The sequence below is a fragment of the Oryza brachyantha genome, chromosome 8 (assembly GCF_000231095.2).
Source record: "Oryza brachyantha chromosome 8, ObraRS2, whole genome shotgun sequence".
Lineage (NCBI taxonomy): Eukaryota > Viridiplantae > Streptophyta > Magnoliopsida > Poales > Poaceae > Oryza > Oryza brachyantha.
The window spans coordinates 8,758,900-8,782,393 of NC_023170.2; the positions used below are offsets into that span (position 1 = coordinate 8,758,900).

The 23,494-nt window shown below is 40.5% G+C and overlaps 2 protein-coding genes across 2 annotated transcripts; both read right to left on the reverse strand.

Annotated features, from left to right (window-relative positions):
- Positions 1-182: 182 nt before the first annotated feature.
- LOC102707425 lies at positions 183-6,125 on the reverse strand. Its single transcript, XM_006659990.3, has 4 exons — positions 5,654-6,125; positions 2,474-2,760; positions 1,911-2,138; positions 183-832 (listed from the first exon to the last, which is right to left on the reverse strand). The coding sequence occupies exons 1-4, from the start codon at positions 6,123-6,125 to the stop codon at positions 332-334; spliced, it is 1,488 nt and encodes a 495-aa protein (XP_006660053.2). The 3' UTR covers positions 183-331.
- A 2,112-nt stretch (positions 6,126-8,237) lies between these two features.
- Positions 8,238-19,931, reverse strand: LOC102701568 (mediator of RNA polymerase II transcription subunit 14-like). Its single transcript, XM_006659248.3, has 8 exons — positions 19,288-19,931; positions 17,325-18,401; positions 17,127-17,224; positions 15,266-15,440; positions 13,271-13,925; positions 12,097-13,055; positions 10,377-11,425; positions 8,238-9,696 (listed from the first exon to the last, which is right to left on the reverse strand). Exons 1-8 carry the CDS (start codon positions 19,519-19,521, stop codon positions 8,898-8,900), a joined length of 5,046 nt encoding a protein of 1,681 aa, XP_006659311.2. The 5' UTR covers positions 19,522-19,931; the 3' UTR covers positions 8,238-8,897.
- Positions 19,932-23,494: the final 3,563 nt, after the last annotated feature.

A 23,494-nucleotide genomic window follows, 5' to 3' on the forward strand; every position in this document is an offset into this window, starting at 1 on the left:
TTTACCGCTGGTTGTGAGGGGTTTTTTTTTTTTGCAAAATAAAAATTGCCATACAGACGACAGTGAAACAACTGTTATGCATGGCTTTATAACTCTCGCTTTTCCTCTCTTTCCTTCGTCTCAGCATTTAGTCTCGCCAGTGCTTTCATCACACAAAGTGACATTTAAACACCATAAAGAAAGCGAAGGCTTTTGAATTGTTAATCGACGAGTTTATATGCTCCATTATCATTATTACTACGAGTGGGGCTAATAAGTGTTGAGGCGAATTAATTAACAAAAAAGCTAGGCAACAACATAGGTGGCTCCGATTAGAAATGTGAATATTTCATCAGAGCCAGCTATCCGGGAGGCCGATGTTCTGGAACCTGAAGGAGCGGTCGTCGGAGTCGTCCTTGCTGAGCACGATCTCCGGCCCGTCGCCGTCGAAGGCGACCTCGTCGGCGTCCTCGCCCCCCTCCCCCGCCCCCGCCTGCTCCTCCTCGTCGCCCTGCTGCACGATCATCATCTGCACCGTCGCCGGCCGGCCCGCGGCGGCGCCCTTGAGCACGGCGGAGAGCGGGAGGCGCTCCCACATGAGGAAGTGGAGCGTGACCGGGCGGAGCGCGTGGCGGTGCAGCGACAGCCGCTGGCTCAGCGACACCGTGTCGAAGCACCGGACGTCGCCGCTGGTGGCCGTGGCCCAGGGGAGCACCTTCTCGTCGCCGACGCGGGACACCACCAGGAGCTTCGACGCCCGCCGCGCGCGCCGGTACAGCTCCAGCAGCCCCGACCGCGTCGACGCCACCCCTGGCGTGCTCTCGTCGGCCACCGACGACACGTAGATGAACCCCTGCTCCCATCCGTGTCAAATTAAACAAAACCGTTGATCCCGTTTCCAAATAATTGCGCAAACGAAAACTTCACAACATTTTAAAGCACATTTACATTTTGAAAGGTGCATCTGTTAATTCGAAATAAGGCTGCACGTACGTTTTGTGATTCATGCTCGCTTAATCCATATCAAAAGAAAACTGTTGATACTTTTCCAAATAATTCGGCAGATGAAATTTCATAATTTTTTTAAAAACCTTCCTGTTTTGGAAGGTCCATTATTTGAAATAAAGCTGCATTTATATTTTCAGATTCAAATTCAACAATATTTTGGTGACATGCAGGTGTGTCTTATGCCTATTAGTAGGGGGAAATGTTTTAATCACTCAAGTGGACTTGTTTTTACATGCCCTCTAAAATATGGAAAAATAGGCAACATATATTAACATGCGATATACTACCCTACAAATATACAAGTTCAAATTTGATAACCATTAATCATAACCCCAAAAAAATGACTAAATATCCGTATAACTGCTCAATTGAATTTGTTATTTTTTTCTACAATTTGCCGAGGTTGAATTTGAAAATTAATATCTATGAGGTGATGTATCACATATTGATATATCTTATCAAAATTTGTAATTAATATTTTAACAAAATGCAAAAACAGGGATTGACATCCATTCTTGTAGAGTTTTTAGTTATTTAATTATTTGAACGATCATGGTTTTCTATTACTCCGTACCTAAAAAAAGGATTTCTGGGTTTTTTTAGTCGTGCGTTTGACCATCCGTCTTATTTGAAAAATTTTATTAAAAAATTAAAAAAATTAGTCACACGTAAAGTACTATTTATGTTTTATCATATAGTAACAATAAAAATATTAATCATTAAAATTTTTCAAATAAGACGAAGAGTTAAAAATTCTAAACAAAAACATAGAAATTCGTTTATTTTGGGACGGAGGTCGTACTGGTTAAGAATTTGTTGTACAACAAACGATGTAACAATGACTCGCAAAATGGAAGCAGAGTACGTGCTACACAGCATATATAAAAAACTTTGGGTATATTAATTTCTGTCAGGCGTGCTACCTCTTCGGTGCGGCTGATAGCAAAGCCCAGCCTGGTGTCACCCGGCTGCAGCTTGATCTCCAGCGCCATCTCCCCTGCAAAAGGCGCGTACCATATCCGGATCGCCCTGACCACGCCGATATCCACGCCATGGTAGTCCTCGAACCCGTAGAGGCTCACCGTCGCCATGTTCGCAAGGTCGCCCAGGGAGTTCATGTTCACCGTCGACGATGCCACGTCCCCACAGATCTGAATCAGGCAACCAAAACAACAAAAAAACACCAATCCAACCCTCCATTTCAGTTCCAAGAACTCAGTTATGTATACACCCAAGCTATTCTCTGCCCATCCTTCCACAATCTGTCACCTCACTCCGAGGCGAAGCCAGCTAAAAATATCACTGAGTCATCTCATCTCCATTGGACAGAATATTTTAGAAATTTCGTCAGGGTCGACTGACCCTGGCGGCAAAAAGGGCTAGTTCTGTCCCATAACTTGCTGAAAATCATCCCAAATCCACACTTGTTTGTGGCTATCCAACACACTAATTGTACCGAACCGCATGGTGTTTATGGCTTACGTACCTTAGTGAGCAGTGCCTCTGTCTGCATATTCATCGGGACAATTGGCACACCTGACATCTGGGAGGACATGACCCAGGCCTCGGCCCTGGCCAGCGTGTCATCCAGGGAGTGGAACTTGGTCTGTGACTCGTCGGTGGCCCGTGGCAGGAGCAGCAGGGAGAGGAAGCCGCTGTTGCCGGGCACCGGCAGAAGATCCATCATCTTCCTCTCCCATGGGAATGCTTCGTACGCGTGGCCGAGCTTGGAGTTCCGCAGCGCCGCGGCTGCCCCCTTGATGTTCTTGGACTCTTTGCAGCCATGGTTGGGTTGCATATGGTGAGATGTCATGGAAAGTATGAAAACTGAATATATCGTGAAAAATATGCACAGAAGGATTTATGGTAAGTAGTATATTCCTTGTGTGGAAAAGTTTAAGAAAGTTTGGGATCTAGTGGTGACTCTCCCTAGATAGCCTGTTGCCCCTGTGCTTGCTGAGAGTTTTTTTTAGGTGGGAAGTTGCAACATAATTCATGAGTGACGTAAAGAAATGGCATTTGAAGAAAAAGAATAGGAATTATGCAAGCTTTGGATCGAGGAACATGCATCAAATCACTACAAAATAGCAAGTGAGCATTGTTTAACTGGAAATGATGCAGTCTTGGATTTTGATTCTTTGAGCTCCCGAAGGTCCCAAAGCTCAAGATCACATGCAAGTGGTCCTCTTTTTATTTTTGTTTCTGTACGAGGGTATAACTCAGGACGCACATGAACACACACGCCTGCGCGTCCCTATCACACGCTTAGGATTTTGAATACGCACGCATGTAAGAAAAAAATCTCTGGGTGAGACGCGTGAGCTGCGATCCTAGATCGAACTCGCGTGAGCTGCTCGCACACCCGCGCAGCTAGCCACCCGAGCAAGCTCAGTTCTCGTGGTCCTTTTTCATTCTTCGTTTTTGTGTGACCGAAAATCAATGTTCAAGAAAGGACTTCAAAACATGGGTCTACCTAGTTTCATTAAGGATTTATAAAGCAGAGGTTTCATTTACTAGTTTTTGTCAGAAAGAATTCAATATATTTCTACAAGAAAGAGAAACAAATTAATTCTTTCGCTACAGATGGGGCCTAACTGTTGGCGATCGCAATTTAATCAGGTTGGTGGCGAATGACTTGATATGCAATCATGAATGCATGACACATTCATATCAAAGTAGTGGGACAATACCATATTGCACGACTGAATTTGCGTGGTTCTATATATACCGTGTATTTATCTATCTAGCCTGTGACATACTATCGGCCTATATATAAAAACATAAGTCCAAAAGAGAAAAAAAAACACAGATGGCTTGATGAGCTAGCGCAGGTATTTTTACGTTTATTTGTTTTAGCTAGGGTCAATAGCGTAAATTATTCAGTATTAGTTCATGCATCAATATAATATACATCAGTTTTTTAGCCTTAATTTTAAGTTGCAACTATTTTTTTGGCTGAGGATGCTTGAAAAATTCTATCACGGTATCTTCAGATCAAGTGGAGCTGAGATTCACGTATATATATGCTTGTCAAATACTTTGATTTCTATTTTATAATATAACTAGTTGCATGCATGCCTGCCATTTAGAAAACTGAGGGATGTCGCTCCTCACGGATTAAAAGATTATCCCCATTTGTAAGTTATTTCCCAGATGCTAAGCTAAGACGACGATTCATTATTGCTAGCTACTCCCTCTAGATTCATATTTCGTATGGTCTTGCATACCACATTTTTTAATATAAAATTTGTATCTCAAGATACTAAAATTTTAAGTGGAAAGAGTAAAAAATATGTATAGATTAGTCTTATAAAATACCAGAATAAAATCAAACAATTATTTATTTCTTTATAAACTATACTAAAATATATGTTTTGAAGATCATGGTATTGTCTCAAACATAGAAATTAGTAAGGTGGAGAAATAACACGTAAGATTCACGATAGGAAAAATGACATTTTTGCTCGCTCTTTCTCCTCTATTTTATTTATTGAACTGACATGAGGCCAACACCAAGCCATGCAACTTGCACTATAAAATGTGACATTGAATCTTTGGGTATATGTAGAAACAACATAAGCACTAATAACAAGGATGATTAAAGAACATCCCTCTTGGAGGAAAACAATTGCCCTATGGTTTTCTTGCCTACTATTATGGGGTACATAGGCTCCTAGGCATTCGTCCGGCCCATGGCACTAAAAAGAATACAAAATTAATAATGGTAAAAATAACGTCAATTTACAGAGATGACCGACGATAAGCTTGCATGGTTAGCAATATATAAAATCCATTAGTGATATTAGGAATTAAAAATATTTTCTAAGTGTCTGTTTGCTGCTATTTCTTATTAAATAATCTTCTGTTCTTCCTGCCATTAAACAAACGTCTCCTAGCTAATTTACTCCTTATATTTATTTGTAATGTTTCTACATGTCTCAAGTTCCATGTTCTTTGGCAGTGATGCCACTGGCTACCGGCGGAGGTGTCTATTATCTGAGCTCATCTTTTGTAAAAATTCATCTATTTTTTAACCCAATTCCGGGTCCAGTATCTACATTCGGTCCATCCATTTATATTTTAAGAAAAATTAGAAGTCTCCTCACAAAAAAAACAACAAACCTGTTGCTCTGTTCTGGAGCATTTATAATTGGTGTCAAGAGTGATATATGAACCAGTAGGAAGGCTGTGTTGGCGGGAGACGCTTGGAAACTTACTCCCACGTAAAAAAAAATAGCGAATTAATATATGATTAATTAAATATTAGATAAAAATTTACCAAATAAATTAATATGACTTTTAAAAGATATCTTTAATTTCTATAACTTTTTTTATAATCGTACCGTTTATTAGTTTGTGAATCGTGCAGCGAAAATAAAAAAATTAAAAGTTGGGAAAGGGAGAAAAAGGATGGGCCAGTAAACATGTTTACCATGTATCAATAAACCGGCGATCACATTAGAAGATTTTAAAGTTGGCAATAAGTTAGGTCAAAAAGGCAATCAGAAAATAGGTAGAAACACATTTCTGTTTTCATCAGGTTGTTCAAATTAAGTTTGTTTGCTGTTTGGTCGTAGCCACAGATTACAAGTTTTGACTAGGATTGTTTATTGATGTATGCACAGCAGAGAGAGAGAGAGAGAGAGAGAGAGAGGAGGATGCAGACCTTGTTGCTCTAGGCTGTCACGGCTGGAAAGGTCGCCGTCGACGGAGCCGTCGTCTCCACGTCCGCCGCCCTTGCGCCCCTTCCTCCCGCTGCTCCCGCCGGTGGAAGACGACGACGACCGGCTGAGGTCCTGCGCTGCCGCGGCCGCGGCCGCCGCCTCGTCGTCCCCACCACTCCCGCCAGAGGAAGCGCTGCCTCCGCCTCCGCCAGCGCCCGACGGCGCTTGGTGGTCGCCGCGCTTGAACGCCGACTTGAGAAGCTTCTGCATGCCCCGCTTCTTGGCCGCCTTGGCACAGGCGACTTCTCCAGTACCCGCTGCCGCCGGCGGCGGCGGCGGCGGAGGCGTGGTGTGGAGTTGCTGCAGCTGCAGCGGAGGCTCCGCCGCCCCCGCCGCCGCCGTAGGAGGAGCAGGCAGCTGCGGGCGGGCACGCACCGGGCTGGCCTTCGGCTTCGCCGGCGTCTGGGAATGCATGGCCGGCCGGCGAGAGAGGGAAGGAATGCAGCGGGTGGGTGAAATTCTATGGAAGGCGCGTCGGCGTACGTACTTGTATTTGTATATATAGGTGTGTCGATTGCGAATTTAGAATGGCGTGGTGACTTCGGGATTTGGAATCGGGGCGTCGATTCTGACGAAGGAAGAGGATTTGAAATTGATTAATTAGTTCAAGATGGGAGTTTTTTTTTTATCGCATGTACCCTTAGTCGGTTCTCGCATCACCGCCCGTTTCGCGCCATATTTTTAATACCCCCTTTACTAAAGACTGTATTCGTTTGCACTGAACCAATTGTGCCAAAAGTAGTCATGTTTATACTTCTCGAACGGTTAAATATGTATTAAAAAATATACATAGTTAGTTGATCAGCTGATTTTGAACTTCGTACTCATTAATTGTTTATATAGTAAAATAATTATAAAATAAATCAGATCATCTTTTATCTTTTATATTCATCTAACAAAAAATACAACTTAAATGTTTAAATGATAATTTTGTTAATTTTCTAAGAGTTCATCTTATTTTAAAAAGTTACATAATTATAATTTATTTTTTATGATTGGATTTATCAGTAAATATACTTTAATTATAAATTATATTTTTATATATTTATGCAAAGAGCAATTTTATCATTCTTGGGAAAGAATCGCTTGGTATTAAAATTTAACTTAGAATTTTGGTACCATGAGTCAGAAAGTACATAACTGGAAGTACTATATTTTAAATTTATATACCTATTTTTAAGAATGTTAAAATTGACACTACAATAATTTTTTAAATAATACAAATGATGAAAAGTATCCTAAGAAATTAATGGTGTCATTTATTAAAACGAGATAAGTGTCGTACAATATATATAATATATATAGAGTATTCATAGTAAACGGTATTAGGTGCCTGTGGTTTGAGGCTCCGAGCGTACGTCCGCTAGCAGTTCTCTTATGACTCATTCGAAACGAAGAAAATTTCTGAAAATATTTGATGGAAATTATACTAATTAATGGGAAAGTTTTATAATTTCTACGTTTCAAATGAGGCATTAGCAATCGAAGTGTTTTTACACACACTAGCTAATGAGAGTGTTCTCTCGTTTCCTCAAAATACATGAACATCATTAAGAAAAGATCTGATAAAATTGATGATATATGTACAATATATGTTTGCCAATAAAAACAAATTGGAGTCAAAATTCGACTCGTAAAGGTACCAAACCGTCATCAATATTATTTTCAACACTGTCATCTCATCGTAGTTGTGTTTGTTCCGCTCTTGCGTGAAACTTGGCCTTTATACATTAATTTTTTGACTAGTCATTGACGCAAAATCTAATGATTCGACGTGCTGGTCACACATAAAAGTTTGAAAGTCTTGTATCACCCAGTGTAGACCTAAATCTCAGATTTAACAAATGATAGTCAGTTTGACTCTAAAATTAACGAGATATATGAGAAATGTTAAACCCAAAGTAATCACCCAACCTTTTAGCCGATAGACACATCGGGACCTAGCTAATTGTAGGAATTGGAATTTGTATGTAATGAAATAATGTAAATGACCATCATCGGCTGGAATTTCATATATATCACCACTACCTATATATACAAATACTCTTTATTTTATATCTATACTTCATTTTAAAAATAAAAAATAATGATAGATTCCATATATATACCGTTCCCATTAACTCTACCTACTCATATGTTAATAAAAAATATGTAACAATTAAAATATAACATATGCAAAAAATAATGTTAACAACATATTATGATATTTTCTAAAATTAAATACCGTTACAACGTACGAGCAATGTGCTAGTAAATTTTAATACCAAAAGATTCTTTCTCAAGGATGATAAAATTGCTCTGGATATAAATTGTAAGAATATAACTGTAATTAAAGTATATTTACTAGTAAATCCAATCATAAACCATAAATTATAATTATGTAAGTTTTTAAAATAAGATGAACTCTTAGAACATTATCAAAATTATCATTTAAACATTTAGGCTGTATTCTTTTGTTAGATGAACATAAAAGATAATTGATGATCTGATTAATTTTTATAATTATTTTATGGTATAAACAATGGAATTAATGAATTAATGAGTACGAAGTTCAAAATCTCCATTAGAGCTGATCAACTCTGTATATTTTTTAATACATCGAGAACCGTTCGTGAAGTATACACATGAGCTACATAGTTTCAGCACAATTGGTTCAGTGCAAAAGAAGACAGTCTTTAGTACAGGGGGTATTATTATGGTGCGAAACGCGTGGTGATGCGAGAACACGACTAAGGGTGCATGCGATAAAAAGAACTCCCATCTTGAACTAATTAATCAATTTCAAATCCTCTTTCTTCGTCAGAATCGACGCCCCGATTCAAAATCCCAAAGTCGCCACGCCATACTAAATTCGCAATCGACACACCTATATATACAAATACAAGTACGTACACCGACGCCCTCCATAAAATTTCACCCACCACTGCCTTCCTTCCCCCTCTCGCCGGCCGGCCATGCATTCCCTGGTACAAAATTACGAGGCATTGCCTCTGCCTATAAAGTTGTCACTTGACCAATTGTGAATACTGGCTGAAAGGAATTCACTGTCAGACACTTGCTTGAAATATAGACATATTTGCATCTGTTTGGTAGTGAACACCAAGTGTGGCATGGACATGCTTTCCAAAGTATAGACCTTGCTAACATTTATCAATGCTATCACTGCAAGTATCGACGATATGTGTTTTATGATACAGCAGAGCCAGGGCCATCTCTAAGCTGCACTAGGCTGAGTTGCAGTTGCTTTTGAACCATCTCAGCAACCATCCTTAGCCTACCCTGGCTCATATCCCCAACTGCTGCGGACCCATTCATAGTCTCCACTGCTCTAGAAACCCTCTGTTTACACCTCTCCCAATCCTCGTGTTGTAACCAACAGGCCCTGCCACTATGGCTCCCATCCATTGCAAGGAATGCAATGTGACTATTGTCTCCAAAGGTGTACCTTACTCTCACAGAAACACAATAAGGCAACCAAGCTGCTCCACCGGATATGCTCATTTGTGGTACAAGAGCCTGGTCCAGTACAAAAGTTAGTGCAAATTCTACTGAATTGTTGGCTCTATCATGATGAATATTGCTCTTTGATGAAGAGCTTAAAGTGTAATCATCTGAAACCAATCTAGGGTGCTTTTCCAAACAGAGTTCAATCCGTGCCCTCTGTGCAGTAGCATTGTCTCCATGAGCTTGGGACAAACTTTTCTTCCATGCAATTAGCTTTATAAATTCTCGAAGAACTGAAATAGGCAATGTAAGCAAAGTGATAAAAGATGCAACCCTAGAAGCATCATAGGGTTCAGAGGCAACACGTCTGCTGAAATAGTCACAGATCTCACTTATCTCAGATGCTGTTAGCTCCTCCTGACCATTATTACTCTGAGAAGCTTGCTGTTGCTGCTGTTGTTGCTGGTGGTGAAACCGTTTCACACTAAGAACTTGAAGCAAAAGTTGAACTCTATGAACACTAACAGCAAATACATAACCACTGCAGGATGGAAAATGAATATCATCAGAAAAAATATTTGTTGAGAAATCACAAGACATTTAGGAAACAGAGAAACTACAGTTGAATACAAAGGGAAATTTAATACAGGTAATCTACAGTGGCATATATCTACATTTCTCAGTAAACATTGGTTTAGCCCAAACTAGCAAACATTGGTTTAGGCAACCTACATATGGGTATCTCCAGGCAGTTAGTCGTACCACTCGTCTAGAGATTTACAAATATCTAGCCATCATTCGCACTAAACAATATTTATTACTTGTAGACCACCAGACCACTCATGACTTCCTATTTTGACAGTTCTGTTCGTACACTAGTAATTATCAATTATCATCAAAATAAATGTTTGGCATATGGCAAAATGATTATCAAACAACCTCCTTTCAATGAGGCGATCAACACAGGACCCCAAAAAAATTACATGAGCAGAGATAACGTAGCAAGTAAAACTACCTTATCTGTAGTGCAGTCACCTGAGAAATTTTTAAGGAGGCAAGTGTTTTCTAGGATAGGATTTGTCACTGTCAAAATACGGTCTCATCATTCAACTAAATACGGCCATCCAAAAGTTAACACCCCCCCCCCCCCCTCCTCCCCCAGGATAAGAAAAAATCACAGCATTAAAAAATGAGAAGATCAGTGTGTAAAATAGATCTTACCCCACAAAGAAGCGCAATGCCGGTTGCTCATGATCTAAATTGAGGAGTGCACCTTCATTATCTTTCAAAATTGAACCCAGTATTTCCTTCAGAAGATCAGGCAACTGCGCAAACAGCCATAGAACTCCAAGGTACTTAAGGATGCCTCGCAAAACCTTCTTAAGAGCAGCAAGAGGAACCCAGCCACCACCATAGCCACCGTCATCCCCAAGCCCAATAAAAGCTGTGTTCAACTCTCCTTTCATATGAGCAGGAATATTATTTGCAGGAGAAAGGTGTGCAGGAGCTCCAGCAATCCCCGAAGAAAATCCTGAAGCCATCATGGCATTGCCTGCACGACTCAAGCTAGTTGCTACCTGGTTACCAACACTTGAAGTTGGCCTAGCTACCCCAGGAGCACCACCAAAGCGGTTTGTAGTAGGAGCTAATTGTTGACTTCCAGAAACAGTACTGGCACTGGCATTCAACTGTGGACCAGTATGTCTAGCACTCAAAAGATTTGGTTCAAGAGCATTTAAACCCTGTGCAACATGCTCCATTATGAAAGGTCGAAATTGTGGGCAAGGTAATGATCCACCAACTGAAGGTCCACCTTTGGGAGGTGTTGCTGGCTGAAGCCAGACCTGATCCCCAGCAAAGCAGCGCATGTCAACAGAGAACTTCTTACGGTATATAATACGTATCCAGTATGGCCCACGAAGCACAACAGAAACATCGAAAGGCAGCAAGGAGCTAGGAACTAGTCCAGGAGCAGTCCGTCCTGCAGCAGATAGCATGGAAGAAGTCTGAAGATGACTGTTTGCTTGTGCTACTGCAGCACCCTGTGGGACAGACATATTGTGTACAGAACTTGACAATGAACTGTTTGTTGATCCCACTGATGAAAGAACATTATTTTGCTTTGGTACAACACTGTAAACAGCAGGAACAGTTACAGGCATCTTTGCAGGACGAATAGCGCCACCAAGGGCAAGTAATGGTCCAGCTGTGAGCCTGATGCAATCCAAGAAAGATGCTACCTCATCCCCATTCACAAAATCCTCGAAAAACTGCATTACGAAAACATGGTTACAAGAGAAAATTTTAAAGCAAATAAATTCTTCACTAGCAAACAATTTCAATAGTCTATTTAAAAATTTTCAAACTTGGAATGCCTAAGTAGCAAAGTATAAATTTTGTGATGCAATTTGCTGATTGGGGAAACCTCTTTTGCTAGACAAATTTTCGCATACCAAATCTGATCTAACAAGCACCAGCACAATACAGATAACAGTCAGTTTGGTTCTCTACTGTACCAAAATTGATATGGGGTGATGTTTGCTTTGGTGCCAGATTATGACAATGTAAAACGTATTGGTATTGACAAAATTTTTAGGTTGGTTTAGTTTTCGTGCAGTGTTTGGTTTCCTACCATATTGCCAGAATTTCAATAGGTTAGCAAATAAAACTAGCCCTTTAATGTGCATTTGGCAACTCGGAGTTACAAAAAGAGCGTGCTTGGGTTGAGTATCAACATAAAAAAACATGTGCCATGCAAACCAACCTGCATAGCTGTCATATCACGATAATAGCACACTAGTTTGTTCCAAAAAAAAAAAACTCAACTTCAAACTTGCTGTATCAGTAGAAGTACAATATAATTGGTATTACAGCATAAGTTGTCCTAAATACTAGGATATGCAAATTATGAGGCAGTAAATATAGTTGTCAAGGCCCAAACCTTTGTGTGTGGCCACAGCTGATCTGGAGAAACACGCATTGTGCAGCCACTCTTACCAGCCTCCCATTCAACAACAAAATAAACCATAGGCACGGCACCATAACTGAACCACAAGCTCATCAAACCAACAGCCTCAATTCTAAAAGTTTTTCTCATCTGCTCAGATAACCTGTCGCTGCTAGCTTTTCTTCTGGGGTACAGTTTTGTCTCTGCAGCTGCCTGATTCTCAACTAGCTCGTCATCTAATTTGACACCAATCAATCTCCGCATTCCACAGGAAAATGCACGAGCATTTGAAAGCCGTTGTAAGTCTGAGACAAGCCTCTGTACACTATCAGCCTCAACAGTGTTGTACGTCAAAAGGACCCCATCATCATCAAAAGAAATATGTGAATCCACCTCAGAAGTGTTTGCAACACGAATGCCAGAGCCCCATTCTGTACTAGTGCTACCTCCATGGAGTTTCCACAGTGCACCATAATGTGGATCATTGATCCGAACATCCCAAGACATGCTTCCAGCTTTACCAAGGCGTAAGCAAATATGTTTCCAGGAAGCATCATGAGCAAAAGGTAAGCGCAACCAAAGATTAGAGGATGGTGTCCGCAGGCCCGCTTCTTCTACATGTGGAATATTCAGAGAATCCATCTGAGCAGTCAACTGAGCATATTTGATGCAAATTGAGCAGTGCTTTATGACATGAAGAAGCACAGAGGAATAAATATTCGCTGTAATGCAATTATTTACTTCTTCAAGTAATTTTCCATAGGTGAGGGTTGTTCCAGGTTGCATGTTGGGTGAATGAGCCTTTAAAGGACCATCCAGCATAAATTCTGACATATTTCTTCGCTTGCTTGGACGATCAGATTGCTTTAGCAGTGGGATATTCTGCAGGAACTCTGAAAGAGATCGTTTTCTAGATGCACCTTCAGAGCGTGAACTGGAGATATTCCCTGAACCTGACAATTTCCAAGGAAAGACATAATCACAAAAGAATGCTAGCTCATTAAATAACTACATGGACATTTATTTGATTATGTGAGAAAAAGGCACATTCAATATTTATTTATTAAGGACACAGCATCATAGCTCCTTGTTTATTTTATGAAATAAGAATACTTCTGTACTTGAGTCATGATCAAATTTACAAGCTGACAACTTTGTAAAAAAATACCTGCAGGAACTGAACCAAATAAGGCAGTTGTACTTTGTGCATGCTTTGAATTATTCAGCAGATAATTGTTTAGACTGATACTAGAAGTAACTTTTGCAGAGTTAATGTTAGATTGTAGTGACCCATAATCCTGAACAGGTGAGCCAGCTCCACCATTAGCCCCACGAAGACCAACTTGATAACTGGAATGACTAGAGGGTAAATTATAGGATGGAAGACGCTGATTTTCTGTTTTTGGAGAACCTGTGTCAAATCCAAATACTTCATCAACAACAGAAGAAAATGAAGGACGTGCAGGAAGAAGCGCAAAAGTTCCACTTAGTCTTTGAGGTCTATCTTCCACATTTGGTAGCGCCAGTAACTTATCTTTATCAAAAAGACTGCCGATTTGCACATCTTCATCTATTTTTAATTTGTTGATGTCAATCCTGATAAACCTTATAACTTCTTTAGCATCAGTACTTGCATCAGCATTATTCTTGTCACCTTCATTACTCTGTATCTCAAGCAAATGAAAAACAGGCTGGAAGCTGTTATTAAGTTGCATCAAAAGATAATAGGCATTTGCACATTGAGGAAATCCCATAACCATAAAATCTGAGCCATATAGTATTGACTTTGGAATCTTCAGAGTAACTTGAGACTGAGAGTAAACCTGGAATAACCATAAGAAAAGTAAGAATTTAGTACTCCCTCCAGTCAAAAAGAGTGATTTGGACAAATCCATATATCATCCCATGCACACAATATAAGCACATTCTTGCAGATATTAGTATACAATAAACATTTTTTTGAGACGAATTTACTGTGTATATCCCATGCACACAATATAAGCACATTCTTGCAGATATTAATATACAATAAACAATTTTTTGGAGAGGAATTTACTGTGTATAGCCCAAAACGTAACTCTTTTGCAACCAGAAATTTGTCTATCTTCAATTGGCAATGATCATTTTTGAACATTTCATTTTTGTTTATGCTATGATCAATCTTGGACGGAGGGAGTATAATTCATTATATCACTGGCTCATTGCTCCTATAAATTGACCCTTACATGTAGACTCTTAGTATAAGCTATGCCCTCAGTATGAAACTGTTAGCAAGAAAACTATTCAAGCAATTAATCACACAAGACAAAAGAAGCTGTACAATATTTTACATACAGGAAAAAAACTGCTTTACACCCTCTCATCTCTTCCCACAGTTTAGTATTCACTGTACAATCTTAAACTCGATAAAATAACCACCCATCTAATTTCAATAAAAGAATTACGCCCAGAGTCAAACGGATGGTTTGCACCACGCTCACTACCAGTGGCACGGACACCATGTCAGCACATGGGGATAGCCGACTCATAACTTTGTCTGTCCCTCTCCCATTTTATGTTCCCATTCTTCAGCCTCAAATCCCTAATCACATTGCCATGACATGATGGTGAGTGCCTTCACCCTATGCTGACATGGATCAAAATTATCTTGCCTATTGGACTAAGGGGTATAATCTATTGGTATTGAAATTTGAGGAGGTGATTTTTATCCAAATTCAAAGTTGAGGGGTGAAACCTATACTTCCGAAAGAGTTGAGGGGATTAGTAGACTTTGTCCTTTACATAATTGGCCAAGATTGTTGGCACAATTTAATACAAACATAAAATTTGAATGAATTTTGGATATACTGATGTGGATATAAAGACTAGATTCAATCAAGAAAGTATTTTGAGAACAAAATCAAAAAATTACAGGACTTAAGAAAGTGATTGATGCAAAACTAAGTATGGCGGCATATATTTCATAGGAACTCTTTCTACAACAATTTATTCATAAGAGACATGGTTATTTGTATTTAGAAAGTTTTTAGATTTAATCATGTGCAAGATTATTTGGCCATATAAAATTTCCATGCTCTAGATTTTCCAGTATTCAACAAGAACAAGAAATAAACTCTAAGAGCTGAAAAGGGGAAGGAATAACAACACGAGCTAATCAAACAACCTTCAGGCCCAAAGAACTTCCAGTAGCGGCAAATAAGTGGAGGATGCTTCTGGTCCTCAAACTCACAAAAACATCTGTTGCTGTTGTAATCCCCTTGTTGAGAGCTTCCTCTGATTCTAATACTGCTGAAGGTGGCAATATATTCCCCGGTGATTGGAGGAGAAATCGACCATTCCTATGTAGAAACAAAAAAAAGCTATATATGATTTGGAAAGCAAACTGACCATGCAATAAATATGGGGATTAGATACAGTTTACAAAATATCTTATTATTATTCCCTGTTCATCATAATATAATCCCTCCTGAAATACAGGAATAAATAGGAATATAAGGAATTCATCACTGCACCACCCATACTGTGGAACAAAACAGGGAAATAGGCCTTTCACAACAAATATATGCTCCTTAAAGGATCATACAAATATCGACATTGGTATCATTACCATGACATGGTGTTGAGATATTTAACTGAAATTCTAATCGGTTACCCACACACATAATTGGCAGGCAGCAATCACCAGAAGGCCCCGCCTCGTGTGTGTGTGCGCGTGGTAGAGATGACGGGGGGTGGGAAGAAAGAATAAAGGCAGATCGAGAAGAGATGTGTCCTAACCGCTGCTGATGGTCCTCCATTGATATCGCCATCCAAAGCTTGCGGTTGTATCCTTCCAAAGCTCTCATGGACAGACAGCTTCAGCAGCAAAGGAGATCTAGAGGAAGGAGGTGATTGGTGGCTGAAGACGTTGGGAGCCCCCACAGATAGAGCAAATCAAAGGTACGAGGCACTAGGGTTTTATAAGGATGAGAGCAAGAGAGAAGGATTATGGGACAGGACAAGAGGAGAGAGGGGAAGGAAGGGAATGGATGCTTCTTGCAAGGCCCTAGGTTTGGCAAGGGAGAGAGGATACGAGATAGGACAATAAGGGAAGATAGAAGGGGGATATACCATCCATAGCACAATGATTTTGCCAATTTCAAAGAATTCCAGAAAATTTCTGGGGTACCAATTCACACAATAGATTGGACCACAACTTTCCATCTATAACACTTCACCACAGTTTTCCCTGTTTCTTCTTCCTCTTCCTTTTCCCTTGTGCTGCCACACATCAGTTTGGACCAAAACTTCCTATCTATACACACCTTGCCATCGACACCTTTGCTCCCTTCGCCATTCCTATGCTAGCCTTCCACTGAGTACCCCCAGCGTCAATCTCCTGTACTCACACCTCTTGCTCACCATTACATTCCATATTTCATATTTGTCAGTGCCCTCATCCTTGGCAGCACCAACATCCATGCTCGCCAACTGTCTCCTGCTTGCTAGTCGTGTCCCATTCCCACGCCAACCTCCCACACAGCCAAACTTGTTGGCTGCCTCCTGCTTGCTGGCGTCGATTACAGCCACGTCCAAGGCAGCGAAAGAAGTTGGCAAAATCTTTGTGCAATGAATGCAACTTTCTGCAGCCACTGGAATGCCTATTTCCTACTGAATCTATGTATATTCATTGGATAAAACATGTCCCAACAACAACTAAGAGGTCAAGTGCCCAAGCACACCTATTATGTATAGTTCTTATTATTAAGAGTGTAATCAATACTCCCATCAAGTTTAAAAAAGAAGTTCACATTGTGTCATCACACCTGCCAAGAATAAGACTAGTACTTCTATAATGTAGGATGTTTGATTTTACTAATGTATTCCTAGACAAATGATGAGGATTCTGTTAAGCTACATTAACAGAGTACATGAAATAAAACATTTTGAAATAAAATCATATGACATCATGTGGATGTAAGGTCAAGAAAAATAAGATATAAAGCATAAATCATAGAGCAGAAATAATTAAATAATAAACAGACCTGATATTTATTCCAAGGTGAATATATGATTGTCCATATGCCCTAGCCTGAAGCATCTCATTTGTAGAACAATCATCGGAGTCTCTTCTATGTGCTTTCTACACAATTTATGAATATAGTCAGCGCATCAAATATCAAAAAGACAAGGTGGCTGCAGTAATACCCAATACCCTTAATTAAAACAACCCATAACGGTACCTTCTGAAAGCCCACTCCATGAACTTCTCGCTTCAGGATAACCTCAGTTCGTGATTGAGACATCTGAACATTTTTAATCAGTTCCCTTTGAATTTCCAGAAGACGTGTGTGCCTATTGCAAGCAATCGCTTTCAAAATTACAGCTTCAACATCAATGCAACTCAGATCAATAGAAAGATCAGCTTCTTTATCTGTAAATGGATCCAATATAAAAGAGCTGTGCTGACACTTTATCTGCATATCTTGCCCTGCCTCAATTTTAATAAATGGAGATGAATCCAATTCAGCTGAAGCATTGGTTTTCTCCTCTAGCCAGTAGTTAATTTTCAAACCAGGTATCCTAGAACCACTTGAATCAAGCTCCCCTTCTTGACCAAGCTGCATTAGAGCACTATTTCCACCTTGTCCTCCGCCACTATGGATATCTGAGATAAGTTCAGATTTTATCGCATCTTTCCACCTGCCCTGTCGTAGAGCATTTGTCTGTCTAATTACAGTATCCATAACAAGTGAAATACATAATTCATGGAGTATTGTATACAAAATCATGAAGGGGTTGTCAGCCACTGCCATCCTCCGTTCAATATCATCACCAAGAGCATATCTCCTCGTCTCTTCCAGCTTAATAGGCCCAGTTTTCTCACCAACAAGTAACTCCATGTGCAAAATCCTCCATAGTGAGAAATGCCCACGGTAACCTAATGTAATAAGAACTTTAAATTCTCCATCCACCTGAACATTGGCTATTCCATCAGTCACTGAAACCTCAGATACTTCCTTGGGAAGTGAGGTTTCAAGTAACTTAGTCCGCACAAGGGTGTTTAATTTCTTTAAAGTGGGCTTTTGCTCATCTTGAAATAGTGTGTTCTGAGTACCGATTTCCTCTACGCATTTTGGCATTCTCCTATAACTCCCTGAGTGTAGGATTTCTATAGCAGATGGAACATCAAAAATGGGAGCACGAGCCTGTTGCAACCCTTCATGCATAAAGAACAGTGAGTCGGCTGTTTGGGTGAAGCATGTCTCATGGCTGGAGAGAGTTGATGCAAGTTGCTGGCAATAATGAACCAAAGGAACCTGCAAGAAACAGTAGCAGTGATTGCAATTATGAAATTCAGGAATCATGACATTTGGGTAGCATGTGCACGAAGGAGACTTAGTTTTCTAATTTGTTACTAGTTATACTGATAGAAAATAAGGTAAATACACAGGGACAGCTTAAAACTACCTATCCTTATTATGCTTGGCTGAAATTATTGCATGCTATGCAATACAACAGTGGCAGACAAGATTTATATTATGGGTATTCAAGACTTACATACATAGTGGTATTTAAAGAAAAAACTAATGTCATAAGTATAAATATGCAAGTTTTTTAATTCAAGAATGAACTATTTTTGTATAATGATGAATTTCTTAGAAAATATGGCAAGTCCGCATGCACGGACACACATAGAAAATCTATATTTTATAAAGACAGCTGTTATGTGGGAGCTGAAGCATCTACAATCAACATTCTTTTTTCCTACTGATTGAGGATATCAGTCATAAGTGACACTGAGTTAGTAAACCAGTAAACCACTGTACCAGATCAATTATTTCCTATTACATTATTTTCATCCAGAACGAAACAACATACTAAAAAGGTGCTGCCTTCACTTCTAGCTCCGATAAGGTAAACATCACTTTGGTATGCCAGAATGATCAGGGCAAGATTGTTAAAACAATATTTCAGGGCACAGTACTCCAATTTCTTACTGAACAAATGAGTTTGTGATTAATACATGCAAGGGATTAGAAACTAAATTAGCAGCCAATTTGGACACGGCGTATTAAATTTTGCTCACTTCTATAGCTATTCTCACTCTCTAATTAGTTGATGCTTTTCGCGAAACACAACCCCCCCCCCCCCCAAAAAAAAACAAAAAAAAACAAAACTATAAATGGGGATCAATGGACAAACCTGCTGGCACCACTTGGCGAGCACATGGAGCCGGAGCATGCGCTGGCGGGTGCGGTCGATGAACTTGAGCAGGTCGATCTTCTTCTCGGTGTCGGACCTCTGCTGCCCGTTCTTCCCCTCGGCCTCGACCCGCGACTTCTCCACGAGCTCCCGCAGCGCCAGATAGGAATCCTCCGCCGCCCGCCGCACCACCGACCCTAGCTCCACCGTCTGCTGCCCCAGCTCCCCCGCCATCGGCCACACCTCTCCCAAGCCCCCCTAGGGTTCGGCGAAAGGCTTCTCCCTCTCTCCGCCTTTCCAACGCCCCCTACTAAGGCCTCCCGCCCTTAGGGTTCCCCGAGAACTCTGCAACCCCCGGCCATACGAAGCAGCCGGGCGGCTGGGGCGGCCGCCCCACTAGGGTTTGACTCCTCCTCCCAGTCCCGGAGGCACCAACTGGGCTCGGAACGGCGCGGCGAGCCTGCAGGAGGTTGGGACGGCGCGGGCGGCGGCTAGGGTTCGACTCAGGCTCTTCGGGAGCCGGAGGTCGAGAAGGTTCTGGAAGGCGGTGGCGGTGGAAGAGAAGGGGTGGCGCTCGCTCTCTTTCCGCTTCCGCTTTTCCCCGTCGCGGTAGGCGGGGAGGGAGGGAGCGAGCGGCTGCGATGTTGCTCGGACGGGGAAAGACGTGTGCCGTCCTGTAGTAAACGGTGGGTATTGCGACTTTAGAACGCGTTCCGGCGAGGCAGAGTTAGGGATTGTTTAGATTGTAAAAAAATTTTGCAAAAACATCACATCAAAATTTTAAACATATATTTAAAATATTAAATTTAATCTAATTATAAAATAAATTTCAGATTCTACCTGGAAACCGCGAGACGAATCTTTTGAGTCTAATTAATCCGTCATTAGCACATGTTGGTTATTATAGCATTTATGGCTAATCACGTCCTAATTAGACTTAAAAATTCGTCTCACTATTTTCTCCATAATTATGTAATTAATTTTAATGTTTATATATATTTAATGCTTCATTTAGATGTCCAAAAATTCGATTGGATGTTTTTAGGAAAAAAATTTAGGGACTAAACAGCCCCTTACAGGCGCAGGCAGCGATGACAATTTTATTGATGGGTATGGGTACGCGTGGGTACCCGATCCGATGGGCATGAGTATGGGCATAATTTTTTGTCCGTGGATTTATCGTCTGTGACCCGACTACCTAATGGGTAGTGGTCGGGTTTTAATTTTTACCCGTGGGTAACCCGCGTCCGACCCGAATATAATTTTTCCCCCAATTAGCCCATATAAAAAACCATATATATTTCATTGTGATGCTATGGTTGGTTGGTTATTAGTTCACTATTTTTAAGTGTGATACTGTGGGGATACCCTGTTTGAGCTTGGTATCCCGAAATCATCCACGATCGTCTAGGATTTCGATCGTGCACAGGTTGATAAACAGAACAGCTTCGATTACAATACCAGTATATTTTACATGAAATAACATAAAAGACAACTACAACAGCTTTTAGGGGCCAAACGGCCAAACTCACACAACAAACTAACCTACAAGCAAAAGAACCAAACACAAAACCCAACTGAACACCACAGGCACGCCTGAGAGCAGGCCGACCTAAAAGAACTCCTCGCCACAAAAGAACTCTTCACCTTCTGACGCTTCTTCGGTGAAGAACTGCTCCTCTGAACCACATTATATGCAAATGGTGAGTACTAATGTACCCAGCAAACCACAATCCATGAATACAAGTAGGATACATGCAAGTAGTACAAAGATATAGGGTTTACTAAGAAGGGTTGATAACAAGCCTATTATAAGTAATTTTTCCCTATTTTTGGTAAAACAGTTTATTTGTAAACATTTATAAATCGACAGTTTAAAACGTAGCAATATTAATCACCATCATTCTCATCTTATTCCAATCCAAATTTTAATTATAAAATCTACTCATACCATAAGAAAATAGGACTCACCCAATGACACATCTCCATTAACCAGGAGCACGGCGTATTCGAATACAATATGACTACAGTGCCTACCCAGCTTTACCCACACGATACCTCGATTGGATCAGAGTCGAGATAACAGAACCGTTCATTAGTCCCACTTACTACTAGTACCGCCCAGTGGGATATCGTCCGTCCTAGCAGTCGGGCACTCGCTCGGCCACAAGCAAGGCATAGTAGGGTCGATGCTTTCACGGGTGACACTGTTGTGAGATCAAGTCAACTTGGCCCGCGGCCTCTTACACATATCCACACCTATATGTTCCTAGAGCCGCTAACATTTGTTCATATAGTGGGACCACGTACTAGGTTAAGTCCGATTACTTGGTCCTGTGGATGAGCGCAAACTATATCACTTTCCATGGCATAAGAGGGTTTTTATCCTTATATCCGGGGAAGCAGATAAATTAACACAACACATGCATATAATAAACACAGTAATACATGTCAAAACATTCAGATCACCGACCTTCACCCGGAGTCACCTTCCAGATCACTCAAGACGAGTGATTTATATCATGCAGCCCGATAGTGGCACCATGTGACGACGGGCACAGCAGATGTATGTGTATAGAAGTTTGGTGGTATTATCCACTACAATGTTATTCTGAAGTGCTCAAAGTTATACCTAGGCTATCAAGGTATAGGATGTAGCAATTCAAAGTATTGGCTGTAATAACAAGTATATAGAAAGACAGTAATTAATGTAACAATATTACTTCAAAAGTAAATCATACGCCAAAATAGTATTCACAATTAAATAATGCATAAAATACTAAGTGGTTCTCTACTTAGGTTCTCGAGATGGTCAAAGGATGGCTTCGTGGCTTGCCTTGCGCAACGTGGTCTTCTGAAGCTTCAACGGAGCCTTCAGGGTCCACGTCAGCTCCTGCGGGGTTGGCGGCGGCTTCGGGTTCATCTATCGCACACACACAAAATAACAAACCAAATAAGCCTATAAACAAAATCTATAAATAAACGAAATAAACAAATAAAGAAAAGACAAAACTGAAGCTGAAAAAGATAGATTAACGATTCAAAGGGGTTTGAAAGGCTTCGAATGAATTTTAGGAATTTTTGGATGAATAGTGATCCTATGTATAATTTAGGGTTATGCCTTCGGAATTTCGGCTGACGATGAAATTGTTGGTATTGAATTTAGAATGACTCTAGGAGTCGGACGATGGTTCTCGATTTTAAATCCGAATTGAAGGTCAAAGAATTATTTAAAACAGAGAAAATAATTATTTTTGGATTTATTTTGAATAGAAAAAGAAATTAGGATGGACTCCAATTATTTTATTTTCTTTCTCCCTTTTATTTATTTTATTTTATTTCTTTTCATTTCTTTTTTCTCTTTTTTCTTTTCTTTTCTTTTCTTTTCGTTTTCTTTTTTTTCTCCTCCTCCTTTCTCTTTCCTCCTTTCTTCTTTCCTCTTTCATTTCCCGTTCACAGAGGGGAGAGGCCGACGGGGTGGGCGGCGCCGACGGGGTCATCGTCGACGGTGGGAGGAGCCGGATCCGGCCAAGGGGCGGCGGATCCGCGACCCAGGGGTGCGGTGTCACGCCCTGAGTTTTATCCTAGTTAAAACTCAATTAAATAATGCAGTAAAAATAATTGGTTAATTAAAGTTTAAGAGAAAACCCAGTGTAATTTAATTTAATTAATTGGAAGCTTTTTCGGATGTTCTAAAAGGTCCCGAAAGCATTTTAAATAATTAACATGATTTAAATTTAAATTGCAGTCAATAAAATTTGCTCTAATAAACTTAATAAAAATCGGCAAAATTGGAGGCAATTTCTTTTCTTTCCCTCCTATCTTTTTCCTTTTTTCCCCTTCTTTCTTTTTTCTTTTTTCCCTTTTCTTTTTCTCTTTCATTTTTTCCCCTCCCTGGTCGCACCACCCTCCTCCCTTCTTTCCCTCCTGGCCGAACCCAACTCCCTCTCCCTCACGTGCACGATCTCTCCCACCACTTCCCTATTCATGCCATCCCCCTCCTCCCTGCCAGCCGTGCAGCCCCACCTCTCTCCAAAATCAATTCCTAATTCTTATCCCAATGAAACTTTATCTATTCCTTTTTTATAGGGGATGGATAACTAGATTAATTTATCTCTAGCTCCCATATAAATACCCCCTACACCCTTGCCTCTTTTCCCCGTCTCCCTCTCCTGTACTCCTCGAGCCGCCTCCTGCCGCCCCTCTC